This window comes from Carassius auratus, chromosome 11 (assembly GCF_003368295.1).
Source record: "Carassius auratus strain Wakin chromosome 11, ASM336829v1, whole genome shotgun sequence".
In the NCBI taxonomy this organism is placed as follows: domain Eukaryota; kingdom Metazoa; phylum Chordata; class Actinopteri; order Cypriniformes; family Cyprinidae; genus Carassius; species Carassius auratus.
This window is the reverse complement of record NC_039253.1, coordinates 12,759,710-12,780,543: the sequence shown is the minus strand read 5'-3', so window position 1 is coordinate 12,780,543 and position 20,834 is coordinate 12,759,710. Positions and strand designations below refer to the sequence as shown.

Below are 20,834 nucleotides of genomic sequence, written 5' to 3'. Positions count from 1 at the left end.
AGATTTGGAGAAATTTAGCATTACAGTACATCACTTGTTCTGCAGTAAATGGGTGCTGTCAGAATGAAAGTTCAAACAGCTGATAAAAGCACTGCAATAATTCACAAGTAATCTATGCAACTCCAGTCCATCAATTACCATCTTGTGAAGTGAAGAGTAATCATATAATGGTTCCTTCAGTGAAAAAGTCCATCCCCTGTTGTCGTCTCACTGAACTGAAACTGGATTCTTTTCATTTGTAAATGGTTCATGATCTATGCATATTTCTCTCCTGATTCAGACAAGATGTCTTTTTTACTGGAGAAAGCACTGTTATGGATAGACGACTTGCATTTTTGCTGAAAGCAACACTTTGAAGTTACAAATGTCTTAATGATGACTGGAGTCATGTGTATATTGTGATGACCCATTAACTACAGAGGATCCATTGATGAACAAGTTATGTAATGCAAAATTTCTCCAAATCGATGAAAAAAACTCATCTTTCTGGATTGCCTGAAGATCAGTACATTTTCAGTAAATATTTATTTTTTAGTGAACTAGTCCCATAAGAACATGTTGTTAATTAATATTACACACAAACTAACACTTTGTTTTATAACAGTAGAGGGTTGACTTTCCTATTGGTTCCGATGCTTACCGCTTGCTTTTGGTAGAAATAAGGGTTATCATGCTTTACTCTATGCGCAGCCAAAACACCATCTGGTAACTCTGAATATTCCTGAAGGGCCAGAGCTTAGTGAGCAGGGGGTTAGAGAGTTATATGTCTTTCCATTCTAAAAAAATGCACACATATTTACATTCCCATCTTCCTTTTCACATACATTCTGATCCATTCCCTCTGTTTCTTGCTGTACTTGAGGCTAGATGGGTGTCGAGAGAGAGGAAGTGGAAGGATGAAACAAATAAGGAGAGGAGCAGGCAGGGGAGAGAGAGCAAAAATGAAGCCAGAGGGAGAGAGAGAGAATGCGGGGGAGCACTGGGTGCTTCCTGCAGGGTTGCCGTGTGAACGCGGTCTGAATGACAATGGTGCACATCAGGGCCCCAGCACGACTCAGTCTCACGGCTCAGCCAGAAACACAGGAACACATAGCATGCTGTTACATATACACACACACATGCTGCAGAGAATGCACACAAGATATATAAACACTGATTTTTTTTTATGTTGTATTTGTCACATCTGAACTGGTTATGATGCAAATATCAAAAACTGAACCGTACAAGAACAAAGAGCTCAGAAAGGAATTCTAAAATGGTTTTGCTGAAGACTAGCAGTGAATAGTCACCTACTGTATGTGCGTGCTGCAATGGTGATTTCTCTCTCTCTCTCTCTCTCTCTCTCTCTCTCTCTCTCTCCCCTCTGTGCTGTGCATTACAAAACCTTTTGTCAAATTGTCTCCCCAAGTGAATGCATTAGGCCTTAATTAACCATGTCTCTCAACGCGGAGGCTCATCATCTTTGTTGCATTACACAAGGCACTCCGGCAGATATGCTATGGACTGCGCATCCACGCCCCTTACCAACACTCACGCTCGCCCACTACTAGGACAACCACTCCACCTCCTCAGCGGGAATCCTCCCCTTTTATTGCATTATTATGGGCGGCTTGACACAAAAGCTCCCAGAACAAGTGCGCTGACTAATCATGCTGTACCTGCACTGCTTTATTTCTGATACAGAGTTCGTCTTTTGATTTCAGGACCACGGATAGCGCAGTCTCAGTGTAGGGGGAAATTGCTGTTTCAGCACCATGGACAACGGCCGTTGATTTTCACAGCAAATACAGTATAGCGATTGCTTTCAAACAGAACATTCCCAAATTCAGTTCACAGCCCTTTAGTATGCCACCAGCTGTCTTCAGATGGAATTCAGACACGTTTTCTCAGCAAGTTTAGCTGGAGAGTAAACCCAGGGAATTAGCAACCAAAGGCATTTCAGAGGCTGGTGCCAGGTGGACAGATGGGCATGATATGAGCAGAGTGTTTTTAGGACACACACTCTCTCCTGAGTGTCTTTTCAGGCTGCAAACTGTCTGCTCTGAGAGAGAAGATCACATTGCACTGTTATGTAAAAAAAATTATTTGGTTATTTGGGAATTTTAAAATACAAAATTTTACTTCTAAACATTGTAAATAAAGAAAGAAATCATTTACCCACAGAAATTATGTGTTTATTAAATGTATAATATGTAAAAACTCAATTAAAGCTACATACACTGTAAACTATCATGTTTGTTTAAGTTTTATTTAAAAACTTTAACTCTTTTATTAGTAATATACACTACAGTTTAAAAGTTTAGGGTTGGTATTTTTTAATGACTTTGAAGATGTAATGCCACATTTATTTCATGAATAAAGCAGTAAAAACAGTAATTGTAAAAAAAAAAAAACAGTAAAAACATAATCATGTTATGGCAGAGCTACAATTTCAGCACCCATTACTAAGTCTTTAGTGTCACATGATCCTTCAGGAATCACTCAAATGCTATGATTTGCTGCTCATGAAAACATTTGTTGAAAACAGTTCTGCTGCATATTTTTGTAAAAGCATGATCAGGATTAAATGTTTCTATAATTAAAGTTTACAGTTGGCAATTTATATATATATATATGTGTGTGTGTGTGTGTGTGTGTGTGTGTGTGTGTGTGTGTGTGTGTGTGTGTGTGACAATGCAAAGATAAATAAATAAATAAATAAATTAAAAAAATTCTCACTGATTCCAAACCTTTGAAAGTGGCGTACAATGGAGTGTTTTATGTTGCATTCATAATACTTTTTATATAATATGTTTATAGCATTAATTTAGTGTTTATTTTTTTAAAGGGGTTTTGTTACAGGTGCTGGGAAGTGGATCATATGGATTATATTATACCACTTTTTTTATCTATGCATTTATATATATTAACTACTCCAAAAGATTTGAGTATTAGTATTATATTACGTATTGACCTACATAAAAATATAATTACCAGAATTCTATGCCTTAATGTTTTAATGTATGTACTAGTAACCACCGTTAATTTTTTTTTTACCTTTAATGTAACACGATTTTTACTGTAGGGATTAATTATAGTAACATTTTATATTTGTAACAAGGACACTGTAAAGTCCCCACAAATCCATACTTGGAAAACAAGTATACATTCCCTTTTCCGGCAAGGTTTATGACACAATACGTATTGAGAGATATGAATCAGTCTATCGTCTTCGGAAAAAATGTCGTCTCACACAGTTTGAGAGAAGAAGCAAAATGGCACGCAGTGCTCGTTTGAGTCTCGTCTTGGCCATAAGGAGGAGTGAGCTGGAGGATAAGCGAATCGCTACGGGGACGCGCGTCATGTGCTGCAAGGCTTGAGCACGAGCGTTAAATTGATCAGATGCTCAAAACCCGCCAGATGATCTGAGGAGGATCGCGCTCAAGACCTCGCGTCGACAAAAATTTAACTTTTAAAGCCAAAATAACCGATCGTTTTCCACTAAGGCGACAGGGAAAAAACGAAGAGGAGCATTTTGGGGTACTCCAGGCAATGGGTGCCTCTCGGTTCCTCTCGGTTACCACAGAAGATGCGAGTTCGAGCTTCAATTCACGCGCTCCAGCGCCTCTCCAAAACTGATGATGCTCCTTACAACGACTACCGTCGACTTTTTCGCGTCTCGGATCTCTCTACGAGTTCTGGAGTATAGATGATAATTGTTTTAGTGAGGAATTGAGGGAGAAACCGCGAGAGATCACCATTATATCTTGACATGGTGTTTTTTGTTTTCCCAGCGCGCGCTCACGCCCACCCTATTGGACCGATATGGCTGCAAAAAAGCTAATAAACTTAAATTACTAAAATCAACAAATGTCACCGAGGTGTGGATTTTTTGGGGAAGCCCCGTCGTCTGCATTTACGAGAGTAATTCGAGAGTTTGGCGGAGGGGAGGCTGAATATTACCACAGTAGCCTATACCAAACATTGCGGATACCACAGAAATAAATTAATTATTTAAAGGGTTTCACCATTTTTCTTTTCTATATAACTGTCTTGTGGATGTGAGATAAAAACGATAATGCAACTGAGAAAGACACATTAACCTGATGCAGTTGATGCCAATTTACATGTAATGTATTAATGCAGTTATGCTAAAAGGATTTGTATGTACACCTTGCAAATGGCAAGTCGACCCACACCGAGCTGTTGAGACGGGAAATACTTCTTAAAATGTGGATCCCACCCTCCTGGGGAAGATAATCCGTCGACATTTTATCTGTTTATGTTTGACTATTTGTTGAGCTGACTGCATCACTGAAAAGGACATACTCCATCTATCCATCCATCAATCTCGTTATCTGAGTCCCTTTTTTGGCTCTGACACACTCTCACACACATTCCCCCATCCACTGATCTTGTTTGGTGCTTTATGATGGACATTTCTTAGCCATGAAGATCAGATCTGAATGTCTGTGTGCTCTGTGCTGAGGCGGATGGGGTGGAATGTGGTGTTGTCACCCTGAGACATCACCCCCTTCTCGGCTGCTTCGTAACGATTGGCGTTTGGTGTCTACAGAATGGCTCGGTTCGGAGACGAAGTGCCGGCCAGGTATGGTGGCGGGGGCCCCGGTCAGGGGGGACCCGGCCGCGGCGGGAGCAGGCAGGGCGGCCCGCCAGGGGCCCAAAGGATGTACAAGCAATCGATGGCCCAGAGAGCCCGGACCATGGCCATCTACAACCCGATCCCGGTCCGACAGAACTGCCTGACGGTCAACCGCTCTCTGTTTCTCTTCAGTGAAGACAACATAATTAGAAAATTCGCCAAAAAGATCACTGAATGGCCATATCCTTTTAATAAACCCAAACGCAAGGGACCATAGGAACAGGTACAGATCTGTTATATGTTATATGCTGGTGATGGGATCTTTTAATGGCTCCTGCTTCCTCATTTCTTCTGTAAAGTAAGTTGTTAATTATGCATTTAAATTATTATGAATAATCACAAGGCATGTTATTGTTATTCAAAAGCTATGTGGTTGTTTATCATTAGTTTTAGTTAATTTCAAAATGCTCAGCAACAGTCACGGCACCAGCTTTCTCTACAGGGTTGCCCATACAAAAAAAAAATGAAATAAAATAAAATAATTACAAAAAGTAGCCTACTATACGCTCTTAAAAATAAAGCCTTATAGTTCAGTAAAGAATATCCATGAAACCTTTCAAATTTACAAAAGGTTCTTTATATTGTAAGAGGTGCTTTAGATCATTCTTTTCATACTTGTTATTTTAAGAACTGTTCACTGAAATGTTCTTTGTGGAAACGGAAATAGTTCTTCTATAGGACCGCTGTGAAAACCCTCTTTTGGAACCTTTATTTTAAAAAATATTACCATTTGATTTAGATTTTGAGACAAATACCATTTCCATATACCGTTCTTTCAAATACCTTAAAGTTGCATGTAAATACCAAGATAAATAAAACATTCAGTATCATGGTACATATAAAAGTGCAATGGTGCTACCATTTAAGATAATCATGAGTCAGGGTGCTAGTGTGGGATTAACTTTTTGGATGAGCCAGACCTGTTCAGAAAAAGCTAATGTAGACATTTTGAGCATGCTTTTCCATTACTGCTGATCTATAGATGCTCTTCTTAAAGTATTTAGGGAATTAATATTATTATAAAATGATTGTACCCCACCCTTATGTAAATTTTCTATAAATCTTACTACCCCAGTACTGTACCCAATAGAGAGGGGGTGGCTTTCAGGATGGGCTAGGTTAATTCCCCATCCCTGTGGATATAGGCCTGATGTGCATTTGTTTTCTCATATCCATGTGTAAGTACTGTATGTGTTCTGTGTATAGGTTTGTGTTCAGAGGTCTGAGGCTGTGTGGGTGTGCGTGGTTTCCCGCTGGTCGGGATTGGTGGAGTGCACGAGAGACTGTTTGAGTGCTGGTGTGAGTGTAGAGGGGGCTGCTGATGTCAGCATATGTGCTTTAGCGGAGCCTTGCAGTGTGGAGCAAAAGCAAAGCAGGAGGAACAGACAGAGAGATGATTGATGGTGGCCTGGAGAAAGTGAATACCCAAAACTCAGTGCTTTTTAATACTGTATGTACATTGTTGAGTGAACTGCATTTATTTGTGATTCAGTCAGATTTGAGATGATGGTCCAGAACACATGAAAATGCATAGTAGTGAATGTTGAAAGATGGTAGTGCACATAAAAAAAACATATAGTTTGAAGACATTAAGGAACTAAAGTACACTTTGAAGCGACAGTTTATGGAATAATTTAAATTATGCAGAACAGAGATGTTTGGACTTCACTGACTTTCATTGTATGGAAATGAGACATGCTTCAAAATATGCTTTTGTGTTTCCCAGAGAAAACTGAATATTTTTTGGGTGAACTATCCATTTCAGATTTTCTTATATCTTGTATTCTTTATTGCTTATTGTCATTTACAAAATTACATGGATTTAATGAATTATATCTATATAATGTATTATACACACACACACATACGCTTATGCAGAAAGATCACAGTAATGCAATAGTAACTTTTATAGACTTTAAATCAGTTCTTCTGTCGTGACTGGCAGACTGCCATGTGTTAAGTTCTCTGTAATATTAGCTGTACTGTTACAGAGGCAGAATATTATTAGTAATACATACTCCATTTCTTGGAAAGTTGTCATATGTAACTTTCTGTTGAGTTTTAAAAGCCCTATAAAGGTTATTCAAGAACTGGGATCACAGTCCTGCCGGATCACCTTTTGGTTTTCTTCAGCAGCAGAACTTTCCTGTTGGAAAGTCTCCTTAGCTCAGTTTGTTGGCTTGCTGTTTATGAGTCGTTTTTCCATCGGAGTGCTAATGGTTTGGTAAAGCAGTGCTGTGGTAGTGGTGTTAGATGGTTTAAAAATACTCTGTCGGAATGATGAGTTTATAAGGTCTTTGATTGTATGAGTTCCAGAAAAAAAAAATCCTTCATACTCATGCTCCTACGCCTCCCCTTTCCTTTTGCCATCTTTCTGTCTCTCTCTCTGATTCTCTCAGACCATCTGCTCGTTCTCTCTGTTGTCTGTATGGTGGTTGTGCTTCCTGTGGTTCTGTTGGACTCACTGGGCATGAGCATGTGAGAGGAAACTGTAAAAGAACGGAAAAAGAGGGTTTTGGAGAGGTACATGCAATTTTGTCCCTTTGGATGCGTATGTTTGAATGAGTGCATGCATGTGTGATGCAAGTGAAACAGATTTGTAGCTATTCGGCCAAAGATAGTATTGTAGAGGCCAAGCTCATGGTCTTATTTTAAGATCAGGGATTTATTATTGTCTTTAAGAGGCATTCAGTTTTAAAATGTTTGAGGCTTATAAGGCCACATTAAATTTCAGTAAAGACATTTTTAATGTTATGAAACAGTTCCATTTCAAATAAATGCTGTTCTTTGAACATTCTATTCATCAAAAAATCCTGAAAAAAAATGTCTTACTGTATCCCCAAAATATTAAACAACACAACTGTTTTCAGCATTGATCATTTTTTTATGTGACACTGAAGACTGGAGTAATACGGCTCAAAATTTAGCTTTGCGTTCACAGAAATAGGTTTAAAAATATATTAATATTAAACAGATATTTTAAATTGAAATAATATTTTACAATATTACTATTTTTTGGCAGTGTTTTTTGGACATAAGAGACTTTTTAAAAAGACCACAGTTTTTTTTACATAAATGTGTTCATATGACAGTGTCTGTTGTACTACTTTTAATATAATATTATTAATTAAAAACATAATTTTACTACATTTTTCAAGAAAAATACTCTGAATATTTGGAATTACTGTACATTTGGGGACAGTTAGGAACTTTGTCCAGGGCCTGGTAATGTGCACCCACTAAGGGACTTTATAGTAAAATCTATTCATTGGATTCAAAGGAGAAATGTTAAGGACAATTTTGGAGGAAAATTTGGTTGTATATAATGAATATTTACAAATACAGCATATCTTATTGGAATGAAAAATTGATATAATTTTCTTCATGCAAATTAATGTTTCACATTTATTTTTTGCAAAATACATTTTATTTTCTAATGAATGTCGTTTGTTTTTTTTGTTTTTTTTGTTTTTTTGGTGGTAAAATGTATCCTAGACATGTTTCCCTTTGACCTTTTAAGTCCTGCTTTCAATATCGTAAGTTAATTTTACTAACTCATTTCACGTAAGTTAGTGATCGCGTGTTTTAAAGTGCCCCTATTTTGCCATTTTTAAGGTTGCTAATATTGTATTATTAGTCTCCTAAAACAGGTTTACATGGATGCAAGGTCAAAAAACGTTAGTTTTCTCAGAAAATTGATTTAATTTGACCTTATTGCTAAATTATTTATAAATGACTCGTGCGAAACAGTTCAAAGAATCAGTCTCTCCAAACCCCTCCTTTCCGTGAGCCCTCACTGCTGTGATTGGTCAGAAGGCGCAATCCTTTGTGATTGGTTCAGAGCTGCTCTGGATTGGTCTACTGCATACAGCGAGTGTCCGAAACAAAACGTCCATGACAGAATGACAGCCCTGGAGACTTGTCAATAAATGAAATAGATGGTATGGATTGTAGCAAGCAGCAGTCTCATGATAAAATGGTTAAACTGGCTGATCGACATGAGACTGATTCACAAGTGCGACTGGAGCAGGACATTGTTCAGTGGTAAGTGTCAAGCGTTGACAAGTTTGTGGTAATTATGAGATGTGATCAAACAAATGTACTCTCACAGCGTAGGAAACAGCATCTTCTGGAAATGATGTTAACCACACAGAAATGTTACTGTGTTTGTGGGCAGGCAACTTGGCGACCTAAAATGTGGGCGGACATTATGCAAAGGTGTAACTTTGTGACGTAGAGCTGTAACAGAATAAGATTCAAATTTCGGACAACTCGTTTAGGCAATTGCGAGCCGACTCTTTTTTTGACAGACAAAACTTTATCTATCATGCACTGTCGGCTTCACAACTTTGCAGATAGTTTACATGAGCTACATGACACACTGCATGAAAGGTAATAGTCGAAAAGGTATAATAGGGGCACTTTAACACAAGAACAGGGGTTTGTAAATATCTAGGCTGGTTTCACACTGTGGCCTCCTGTACAAGCTGAATGGACATTGTGCATCAGCAGTAACATACAGTGGATGGATCATTGCTGGGTGAGTGGAGACTTGGTAGGGCGAAACAGCCTGTGGCATCAAACACACAAACACACACATGGACTGTGGCAGCTAAAAGTGACACCTGTTCTGTAGGATAAGTCTCCTCAGGAGACCAAAGGAAAAAGGAACCGGGCCAGAACTCAGCACCAGCCTATGGCAGCACACGCACGCACCATGTGGGACATTCACGCTCTAGTGTGCAATCATGCAGACACACAAGAAACGGATACACACACACTTACACATCCACACACGCATGCCAGATACCAGACACTAAATCCATTGCTTTTCTTTGGCTAGAGAACACAATCTGGCACTCTGCTGCAGTGCAGACTTGAAGGGATACAAGATAGTTTGAGCAGAAGAAGCATCTAATGGTCTGTGTGTGTATGAGTGCATCAGAGTGTTACTCAAAAGAGTAAGGAATACGTCACAATGCACTTCACAGTGACAGTGTTTATTGTGTAACCCTCATGGACACAAACATACACACTTCCTCTCTTTCTCTCTTAGTGCTATCACACACTCCCACACATATTCATATTGAAATGCTCTTTTTTTGCTTCCCAGTTGGACATTTCCTTCCTTATTGCCATAACCTTTAGGTACCCTCGGCTGTTTAAAGGTCTTTTTTTTATGAATACAAAATGATGATTTATTTTTATTTTTATTATTAATTTTGTTGTCCTGCTGATGCTGTTGCCCCTCTGTTAAAGGTAGCAAGTTCAAGAAAGCTTTGGGATCATAACCTTTTTGCAGTTGTTGTATTGTGAGAGCTCCCACAATGCTTTGCTAAACCACATTGAGACTCCTGGTTGGCCCCTGGCGACAGCTGATTGGATCTCAGTAGATTTAAGACTGTGATTTGAAATAAGAGTTTAACTGTGCTATTAGCGCCCATTGTCAAGATCTCTAGTGATACTTCATATTTAAGTAGCATATTGGACAATATTCAAAATGTGGGGGTATTTAAAGGGATAGTTCACCCATAAATGTCATCATTTACTCACTCTCATGTTATTCCAAACCTGTATGAGTTTCTTTTTTTTTTCTGTTGAACACAAAAGAAGGTATTTTTGAAGAGTATGGGTAACCAGTTAATGGTTCACATTGACTTCCTTAATATGGGCAAAAATACTGTGTAAGTCAATGGGGGCCATCAATTTTATTGTTTATGTCTTCTTTTGTGTTCAACAGAAGAAATAAACTTATACAGGGTTGAAACAACTTGAGGTTGAGTACTGAGTACTGGTGAGAACTACCCCTTTATTAATGCATAACAAAAGTTCATCCACCTGCAAATGGGAATTTTAGACAAAAATTAAGCTCAAATAAATAACACCAGTGCCTTGTCACAAAGACTTCTAACTTTTTTTGTTTGTTTGTTTTTGCATAATAATGGACAGAGTTAAAGTTCTCATCTGTGGTAATTAACAGCTTGTCACAGATGCTGTTGATAGAGCTTAAATTGCATTGAACATGAAACATTCTTTTATTGTGTGTTTGTATGTGTTTCACTGGGCAAAGATTACCCTCATCATTCAGAGATATAGACAGAGAGATTCTAGAGTTCTTTCCATTGTCTAACTTGATGTGTTGGAGGCGAGCCATTGGCTGCTGTCCAGAGTGGCTGTATGGCCTTAGTGTCACTGCTGTCACTGTATGAAAGTCTCACCTTATGAGCTCCCATGGTTCCCATTTTAGTTTACCGTGTTTATGGTTAAAGACACATTTTGGCTTTTTCATCACCGGCTTTAAAGGGATTGTTGACAAAAAAAGGAAAATGCTGTCATCATTTATTCATGGTCAGAGCTGTATGGCTTTCTTTCTTGTGTGGAAAACAAAAATATGTTTTTTTTCAATAACATAAACTGATGCTATCATGTAAAAATGACAAAAAAGTACCATGCAAGTAATCAAGTAAACAGGTATATTGCTTCCTGTAATATCGATTATTTTCTCATCCAATTTTTTTGAGGAGAAACTGCCTCTTTGGAGGAAACGCCCCTGAATAATAAAATAAAACGTGAATTGTTTTAACAACTTAGAAGCAGAAATTATTTGGAATATTATAAATGTCCCTTTTGATCAATTGAATGTATCCCTGCTGAATAAATCATATTTTAAATACAATTTGGCATGGATAGTGTGCAAATTGAGATGCAAGAAGGGTAACACATGGTAAGGCTTCACAGCCATGTGCCAAAATTTATAAATAGCAAATTCATGTACTTGAGGTATAAAGAAATGTTAACGTTTTGCTTAACTTTCCATTCGCTCATACCGCAGAGTGATCTACATGACATTTATTGGCCTTTCAAACAGGCACCATGGTTGTAGCAATTTGTTCATGTAACATTCTTGTGTATGTTTTTCCATGTGACTGAAAGTGTCTTAGCCTCAGGTACCCCACAATCTCTTTGGACCGTTTTTATATCGGTGGAGTTTCTCGGCCCACTGGGTATGAGCAGTCCTGTTAAATATCACAGTGTGCGCTGTGAAGCATTTCCTGATTCTTTGTCATGTACGCTTTTGGCTCTTCTCCTCTCCTTAATGTATCTCTCATTATAAAACAATGCGACTATAAGAACATCTTAGGACGTGGCAGAAAACAAACCCTTCGCCACTTCGGATGACTGAACGAGGCTGGAGGCACTGTAATATTGTCCTTGTGCAGGAGCCATGTTTTCATCTGTGGCCTGAATCGATCAAATAGATATCCGGCCTAATTGTTATTTTGTGATTAAAACACTGCATTAATGAGAGGATACTAATAGGAGTGCTTATGTCAGCGAGGGTAATGATAATAATTATTCTGATGACAGTGTGATTTGGCATTATAAGGGATGCTTCTGGAGGAAACTGGAAGAGCAGAGAAAAGGAAGAGGAGGAAAGAAAAATGAGTAGAGGTGGAGAAAGAGGAAGAGACTGGGCGAGACTGTATGTGTATATTTAAATCAGTTTGCATTCAATTATTCTATCTTATCATTTTATTCTCTCTATCATTGTATCTTTCTATATTGTTCCTATAATCATTCTGTTGCTCGTTCTTCCTACCATTCTGTCCATTTGATTGTTCTATTTTTGTATTGTTCATTCTCAGTGTCTTGTATTGTTCATTTGTTCAGCGTCTAGTGATCTATTGTTCACTCTATCTGTTGTTCTGTTTATCATTTAATCTTTCTTTCTATTATTTTATATATCATTTTTAGAATATATCATTTTAAAACATAGTTCCATAAGAGGAACACACAAGGCTTTTGTAAAAATTATAAACTTATAAAATCAACGTGATTTACATATCTCAGAAAACTTGATCTTTCAAGTGTTTGGTATGGAATGTTTGGGTTCATAATAAAATCAGACTTTTAATTGTAGACCAATTTGAAACATTGTTGATCTGAAAAGACTTTGGCCTCCATTTGATCCCACTGATGTCTATTTGAGATATTAAAGAGATCACGGTTTTCTTTTTCTGCAGATGCTACAGTCATCTTGCCAGAGCTTGTCTATCTATTTATGCGTCTAGTGTTCGTATGTGTGTGCAGGTTTGATGTGGCTGGTGTGTTCTGACAGCACTAACATGTGATTTGGTGTGACGGCATGGTCTTATAGATAAAAAAATAACAGTGAAATAAAAGTGTAACAGTGAGAAGCCTTCTAAAAAAAAAAAAAAGAAAGAAAAAAAAACATGCAATATAAGCATTTGATTTTCAATAATTTATGTCTACAGTTTTCACCCTCATTTTTTTTCAATTAAAATTTGTAATGATAAACAATGAATAAGAAAGGTATATATATATATATATATATATATATATATATATATATATATATATATATATATATTATAGTATGTATATCTAATGTAAATATTTATATAATTCATTTACTTAACCAAAATATTTTTTATTGAAATAAATCATTTTATATGTGTAGTTAAAATTTTATATAATACATTTCTTTCTCACTAACAGATGTGTCAGGTTCAAAATTAAAGCCTATCAATGAGTAAATAATGAAACTTTCAGTTTTGTGTGAACTATTCCTTTAAATACAGCTGCAGGCCATCACAAAATTCTGGAGATTTTATTTCCAAAAAAAAATCAAATAGGTCATCCAGAGAATATATAAATGCATTAACACACATGCTATAGTTTACAGTCAGATATATACACACACACACACACACCACAGGTCTGGTGTAAAGATCGCCATGGTCTGATGATTGCTATTGATTCTGTCTTTATATAGCTGTTGTTGGTTACCACGGTAACTCGGTGGGTCTGCACATACATGCACAGATGAAGATGGAAGCAACTATCTAGGGGATGCAAACACACTCAATGTAGTATACAATACCTTCCAAAGATGAGAGTGAACAAGGGAAGTGTGTGTTAAAGACAGAGAGAGGCATCATGTATCCTACAGGGAGCAATGTATATGATACATGTGAGTTGATTGCATGTGCATGTGGTTGTTGACTCTGGGTAAGTGTGGGCAGAAGTGAGAGGTCCTTGGGCTACTGTCATCTCATCAATATAGAAGTTTGGGGGTGATAGCCAGTGGTTATATAGGGTAACAGAAAGATGACAGGTTCACTTTTCAGTAGGAGTGGCCTGTGAACTGCCCGTCGTTACTCTGCCTTTGTGTAGGCCTTTTGACCCCAGCTTGATGAAGGGGGAGTGACGATGCAATTAGGACACTGCGACTGGAGGTGTTTTGGAACAAAGTCTTCATCTAATTTGACTTCCTTGATATATGAGGAAGAATGATATATTTATACTAAGTATAATTCAAAGCTATTAAAATACATATCGCTCAAGACTTATTGATATAAAAAAAAAAACATAATGAAACTTTATTTGGAGTACGACTTGTGCACAATGGATGTTTTAATATTAAACTTAAAGGTGCTGTAGGGAACTTTTGTAAAAAAATATTTTTTACATATTTATTAATCCTGTCATTATGTCCTGACAGTAGAATATGAGACAGATAATCTGTGAAAAAAATCAAGCTCCTCTGGCTCCTCCCAGTGTCCTATTGTCATTTGCAGAAAGCCATGCGCTCCCGGTAAAAAACAACCAATCAGAGCTGCGGTCCGTAACTTTGTTTGTGTTCAAAATGTAGAAAAATGTATATAATAAGCATTACACCATGAATCCATTTTCCAAACCGTGTTTTTGTCTTGTGCTGAATCACTAGGGTACACCTATAATAAGTGTTCATATTCAGACTATTTTAGATTGCTTCGGGGATACCGCAGCGGAGTAACACAGTACCTTTGTGATTCTTCATAGACATAAACAGAGAGAAGTAGTTCCGGCTACAATGTTCTTCCGCCAGACGCAAGCAGTTCTGTTTATTAACCGCAAGAGCGTCAAAAGTTACCTACCGCAGCTTTAATATCACTATTGATGAGGATTATATGATTTTTGAATGAAAGATATTTAGAGTGTACTTAAAACTATTTAAAATTAGTTCCACCTTAGCACAATCAAATACACTTCAGTATGTCTTTTGTTTGAATTCAGCACAACTTCCACACAATTAAAGTGCATTAGATACAAAATTAGTTGTTGCAATTTAGCAGACTTTAAGTATACCTGTTTAGTATAGTACAATTACAGGTTACTTTCAACTTACAAGAACATAAATATGTAAATGTATTCATAGTATACTTTGAATCTATTTTAGTATATTTGTTTTTCACTAGGGTTGTTCCTATCCTAACATCTTAACATTTTTAAAGGCACAGTTTACCACAAAATTAAAATTATGTTATATTTTACTCGTTCAGCTTTAGAAGACTCAAAAATTTGAATGAAACCTGACAGGTTTCTGTCCCTCCGTTGAAAGTCTGGGTAATTAAAACTTGGAAGATCAAAAAAAAAAAAAAAAAGTGCTGGAAATTTTCATAAATCATAAAGCATTTCACCAAGTTTAATGTTTAAAATCAACAAACAACAAATTGAAATACTTTGTTTTTGTATAAACACCAAAACAATAATGTTTTATCTTTATCTTTATGATTTTATCTAATAACATGTACCTCACATTTCATTATATTCCTGGTTCATATGGATTCATTTAAATGGGTGGTTCACATATTTTTTTTTTTTTTCTAGGCTTGATTGCGTTTATGGGTGTGGTCTATCATGTGTTAATGCTTAGTTTAAAATAATTTTCCCTCTCTATTCCACAGCACTATGTCCCTTCTCTGAGAAACACACTGATCATTTCCTTCTTTTATCAAGCCCCTCCCTCAGAAATAGGTGATGGGCTCTGATTGGTTAGTCCAGTGTGTTGTGTGATTGGCTAAACAGCTTCTAGTGTGCGTCTACACGTCCCATCCCTCACCTCAGTGGCATGTGCTCTGATTGTATTGTAAACAACAACGTTGTTAATATCGCTTATTAATTTGAGACCGATTGAGAAGCAAAGGATAGTATTGAAGAGGATCGTGCAGATCCTGTGCAAGCATGGCTTTTAATGGTAGGCCCATGTTTTTTGTGTGTTGTTGTCTCATACTTTTAAATACAGTACACTGTTATTTGTAAATGCTACTACTTACGTTAGCTCTTAATATGCTGTTTTATCCTGATTAAAGCTTTAATACAGTATGGCATCTGAATGCACGTCCATGTTTAACGCTTCTCATAGCTATGTGAAAATAAGTGTATAATTGTAATTGTCATTGCTGGAGCTGAGCTGAATGAAAGAGAGAGAGAGGTGCAGAGCAGGGCGACGTAAAGGAACAGTATTAAGAATTGCTGCTTTAGAACATTGATTTTGAAACTTGTGAATCCATTAGAATCATTAGAAGACAGAATCGTGATTCATATATGAATAGATTTTTACGTGCACTTCGCTGAAACTTCAACTTTGCATATATTGTTTGTGCTCAAACAGCAACATTACACACTAACTAAATCTGAAATCGCAATCAACCACACCTTTAACAGTGCCTTTCGGATCTGTTTTGATCACCTAGACTTTCAGTGAAGTGACAGAAAGCTATCACTTTTCATTATAATTATCTTATTTTGTGTTTTGAAGATTAAACAAGATTAACCAATCTTATTAGTTAACCAAATCTTTGGAGTAAATGATGACAGAATTTTCATTTTCAATTGACTTAAGCCTTTAATGTATTTGGAAAAGGAAAACTGGAACATAAACTTGAGAATCTTGGGAACATTTAGTACCATAAATGTCACTAAGATTTATTCAGTTAATTCTTAAAACAAGAAACTAAATTTGCTCTTAATGGTGAAATATTGACCATTGAAAATAATTCACTGTAGTTTAGTTACTAGTCATTTAGCATGTGTATTTACAGTTGATTAATGACAACAACCGTCTTCCTTCAGTAACCTGGGATTAAGTCTTATGCTTCAGGGCACAGTGGTAATGAGGACAGTGCTTTCCGTAAGTCTGCAGTTCATGGGTCACAGCAAGCTGGGATCAGGCTTTTTTAACTATTCAGATACTTAATCTTTAGAATGCCAAAGGTCCAAAGTGCTTTATTAGTGAAATATTCATTTGACACCCCTAAGTATTATATTTCTCATTGCTTTTGAAAATGTGTGGCTTATTTGAGATGTACTGTTACCTCCCAAGTGATCAGACTTAGACACACAAAAATCAGACACAAAATATAGTACCTTTTATTCTTATGCTCGCCAAGGGTGCATTTATTTGATAAAAAAAAAAAAAAACAATAAAAAGTAATATTGAAAATAATAAAATATAACTACAATTTAAAATAAATGTTGTTTATTTGAATGTATTTTAAAATGCTATTTTTTTCCTATGAATTTTCAACAGCCATCAGTGTCACATGATTCTTCAGAAATCATCCTAATGTGCTGATCTGGTTCTCAAGAAACATTTCTTAGTAGTATGGATGTTGAAAACAGTTGAGCTGCTTAATATTTGTGTAGAAACCATGATACATTTTTCAGGAATCTTATCGATTAGGAAGTTCAAAACCACAGCATTCATTTGATATATAAATATTTTCTAACATTATGTTTTAGTTTTTTTTTTTACTGATCAGTGTAATGCATCCTTGCTGAATAAAAATATTAATAAAAAAAATAAAAAAATAAACAAAACTTTTGAATGGTAGAATAAGTACACTTTGGGAGGCAACCGAGTGATTATTACAGTACATATGTTTTGACATTGAAGGTTTGTTTAAGATTATTAGCAAATCTTCTTGTCAAAACTGCCTTTCATATGCAGGCACAATACAGGATTAGAGAAGCTGAAAGATAATGTTGCACAGCTCTGAAATTCATTCTTCTCAAATATATTGGTTGCAGATGTTTGTAGACTGCAGTGGATAGGAACTGTCATAGTCATTAATATGTGTCAATAAGTGTTCAATGAGAGATCCCAGAAGTCAAATGTATGGCATTTTGCAGAATAAAATGGATTTAAATGGATTTCAACTACCTACAGACACTCTTCTCTCTCTGTCAGTCAGTGTTTTTTTTATTGTATTTTTTTAATTAATTTTTCAGTCAGGCTCTATTTCTAGTAACTGGGACAAGTTTGTGGTCACTGTGCTCCAGGCATCCAGCGAATTATGATAATAAAAATATTCTGCAAAGTTGTAAAATGGAGTCCGCTTAATTACTGCTATGCTCCTGCATGAAGAAACAAGCCCTGATTTAATTAACCATCATTTGACAGCTGGGAAATCTCTTAGTACTTTAATTACACTCATATCCTGAAGTATTACCAAACTAATGATTTCATAATTTTTCAAATTCTGGTCATTTGAATTTTATCCAGCGTTAGATTTTGACAGAGGTCTTAGTATCGTGGCATCTTACACTAGGTGTCAAACTTTCTGCAAAGGAGCTGCCAACTCTTGTAGCTAAACAAAAGTTGCTCATAATTGCAAAGTTCCTTCAATTTTTTTAGTGATGTCTTTTTTTTCAAGATGACATATATATATATATATATATATATATATATATATATATATATATATATATAGAGAGAGAGAGAGAGAGAGAGAGAGAGAGAGAGAGAGAGAGAGAGAGAGAGAGAGAGAGAGAGAGAGAGAGAGAGAGAGAGAGACAGAGATGTTGAATTTCTTTGCTTTTTCCTGAGATGCAAATGGGCCACTTTGAGAGAAACAGGGTTTCACAGAGACAGGATCAAGTCCCCAAGATGGTGATCTGGTTCCATATATAGTACGCAGAGTGTAAACATAGATATTGCTAATGTGGCTTATTCTGTGTCCATCATGGTTCAAGGGTGACTCACTGCCTGGTCTGCACCTGTGTGTGGTGGTTTTAAGCACTGTTGATTATTTTTAGGAGATCTACGTCGCCTGGTGTTGCATTGTTAGCTGTTTTTATTTCTATATGATTAATGTATGGACATTTCAACAATGTGTGTAGAGCTTTAAAAGCAGAACATCAAAGAAAATTAAAAAAAGATTACAGATTTTTGCCATATTATTATTTTTTTCTCTCTAAAATATATCATTTACAGCATATACAAGCAAAAATCTACTTTTCTTAAACACAAAGTTTCATTTTAAAAAAGTAATATAAAAAAGTCAGTAATAAAACAAGAACAAATAGAAAAATTACAAACAAAAGTAAGTTTGCAATTAGTAAGTAAGTTTTTATTCAGTTTAAATTAATCAAACGTACATTTTTATCAAAGGTAATTTCTGTAGTGTTTGTAAAAAATAAATACAAATTAATGCTTACCATTAAACGTATACAGTCAAGAGCAGAACCTTTTTTGTTTCTTGATTAACATGACAGACAGCAGCAGGAATATTGGACTGCAGTCTGTTTGAGAGTTTATCCACGGACCCAATATATTGTTATACAACACACGTTTTCTTTCTATTTAGAAACTATTTAAACTATTTAACTGGCTGCTCGCCAAGAGAAGCATTTTGACATAATTTTGTGTGTATTTGAACGTTTTAGCGCAGTTACAGTAGCTACTCATTTTGTTATTTGTGACTCACAAGCTGTTTGAGACTGAGCGTGGCTTGTGTGCTCCACTAATATAGATCAGTGGTGCGCATGCTTTTGTTGTAAGACCGAAGCTTGTGGGAATTACTAAAATAATGTGCAATACATGTACCATTTTACCCAAGCGATTGAGATGTGTGTGTGTGTGTGTGTGTGAGAGAGAGAGAAGGGGTCGTCGGAGAGAAGAGAGTGAGAATGCATGGCTCATGTGACGTTATTGTCTGTGCCACTGGTAACAAAACGGATCGGCTCGAAATCGGATCAGCCGGTCACCAATCCGGGTCGATCATGAGGAAAATCGTCCGATTCTGATTCATGAGCTATAGATATAGAGTGATTTTCTGATACATTCTGTATGGGCACATAAACAATAATCAGTGATAATTTGTATTAGCATAAAAAATTAACCAGTTTTATCTTAGTTTTGAATTTGAATGAGTGTCACACCCAATTTTGTCATGATTTTAATGATACTCTGGTTATTAAAATATGGTAGCCGATCCGTTTTGTTACCAGTGGCACAGACAATAACGTCACATGAGCCATGCATTCTCACTCTCTTCTCTCCGACGACCCCATCTCTCTCTCTCTCACACACACACACACACACACATAGCCAATAGCTAAATGTAAATAAATAGCAAATTTTATCCTTTTTTAAACTTTTTTTTTTTACTGCAATTAGAACAAAATCGTTAATTGTTAATATTTAAATATATAATGATTGCTGTTAGCAGACACACATAATGCTTATTTATTTATTTATTTTTGTTGCTTCATAACCAGGTTATTGGGGGTCACAGTGGATTGTTCAGATCACGGATACACCTTATCAAGAACCGCACTGTAGTCTTAAGTTATCAATACCCCTCATTGATCCGTGAGTCCTTTTCGCTCTTACGCAAGCATTTTCTCACTCCTCTAAATGAGAAGTGGATTGGGGAGAGGGTTTTTTTGTTGTTGGGAGGGTGGATTGTGCAAACTCTGACTTTCCCCCAGGGTCCTAAATCTCCCATGGGACAATTTAGAACTTGCAGTGCTGAGACTGCAAGCTTTTAGCCTCTCTTATCAGGGCCTGGCCTTGCTGACGTGCACGCCATACACACATACACATGCAGGTGTGCCCCATGGGTTCGTTGTAGATCTCCCAGATTGCATTAGGCCATTGACATTCCATCATGTCCCATCAGCACTTGCTTCACTTGGCTGAAGCTCAGCTCAGCTCAGCCTGGGAACCCAAATGTTACAGTTTTCTGCAGATCGCACAGTGCATCTTTGTGGAAACAGTGGTATTGACATGGAAAAATATGTCTTACTGTAAGAAATACTGACTTGAAGAAATTATTATTACTGTAAGACACACTGGACACTTGCAGTTCTTAATGGCTGATATTCAAGTATGGCTTTTTAGTCTGAAGTACAATAAACGTACAATGAATGCACAAAAAAACAACAAGAAGTGTTGATATGTTTAAGTCAAGTATGCTGATGTAGCCTCAATGTGGCATATTGTGCATTTGCTGTTGCATCGATCAATACAAAAGCTCTATAAAACAGAAAGAACTGTCTGTGCTTGGCCACAGTAATGTAATGCATGTAGTCCAATGTAGACAGTATTCATGGACATATA

General features: G+C 36.6%; 1 protein-coding gene across 37 annotated transcripts in view; it reads left to right on the top strand.

Moving 5' to 3' along the window:
- cacna1ab (calcium channel, voltage-dependent, P/Q type, alpha 1A subunit, b) overlaps positions 1-20,834 on the top strand; it is a 123,050-nt gene that overhangs the window by 20,212 nt on the left and 82,004 nt on the right. For all 37 annotated transcript variants that reach the window (XM_026275439.1, XM_026275450.1, XM_026275445.1 and 34 more), the window contains exon 3: positions 4,556-4,822. In XM_026275439.1, coding sequence (XP_026131224.1) covers positions 4,556-4,822 — 267 coding nt within the window. The remainder of the gene's footprint in view (positions 1-4,555; positions 4,823-20,834) is intronic.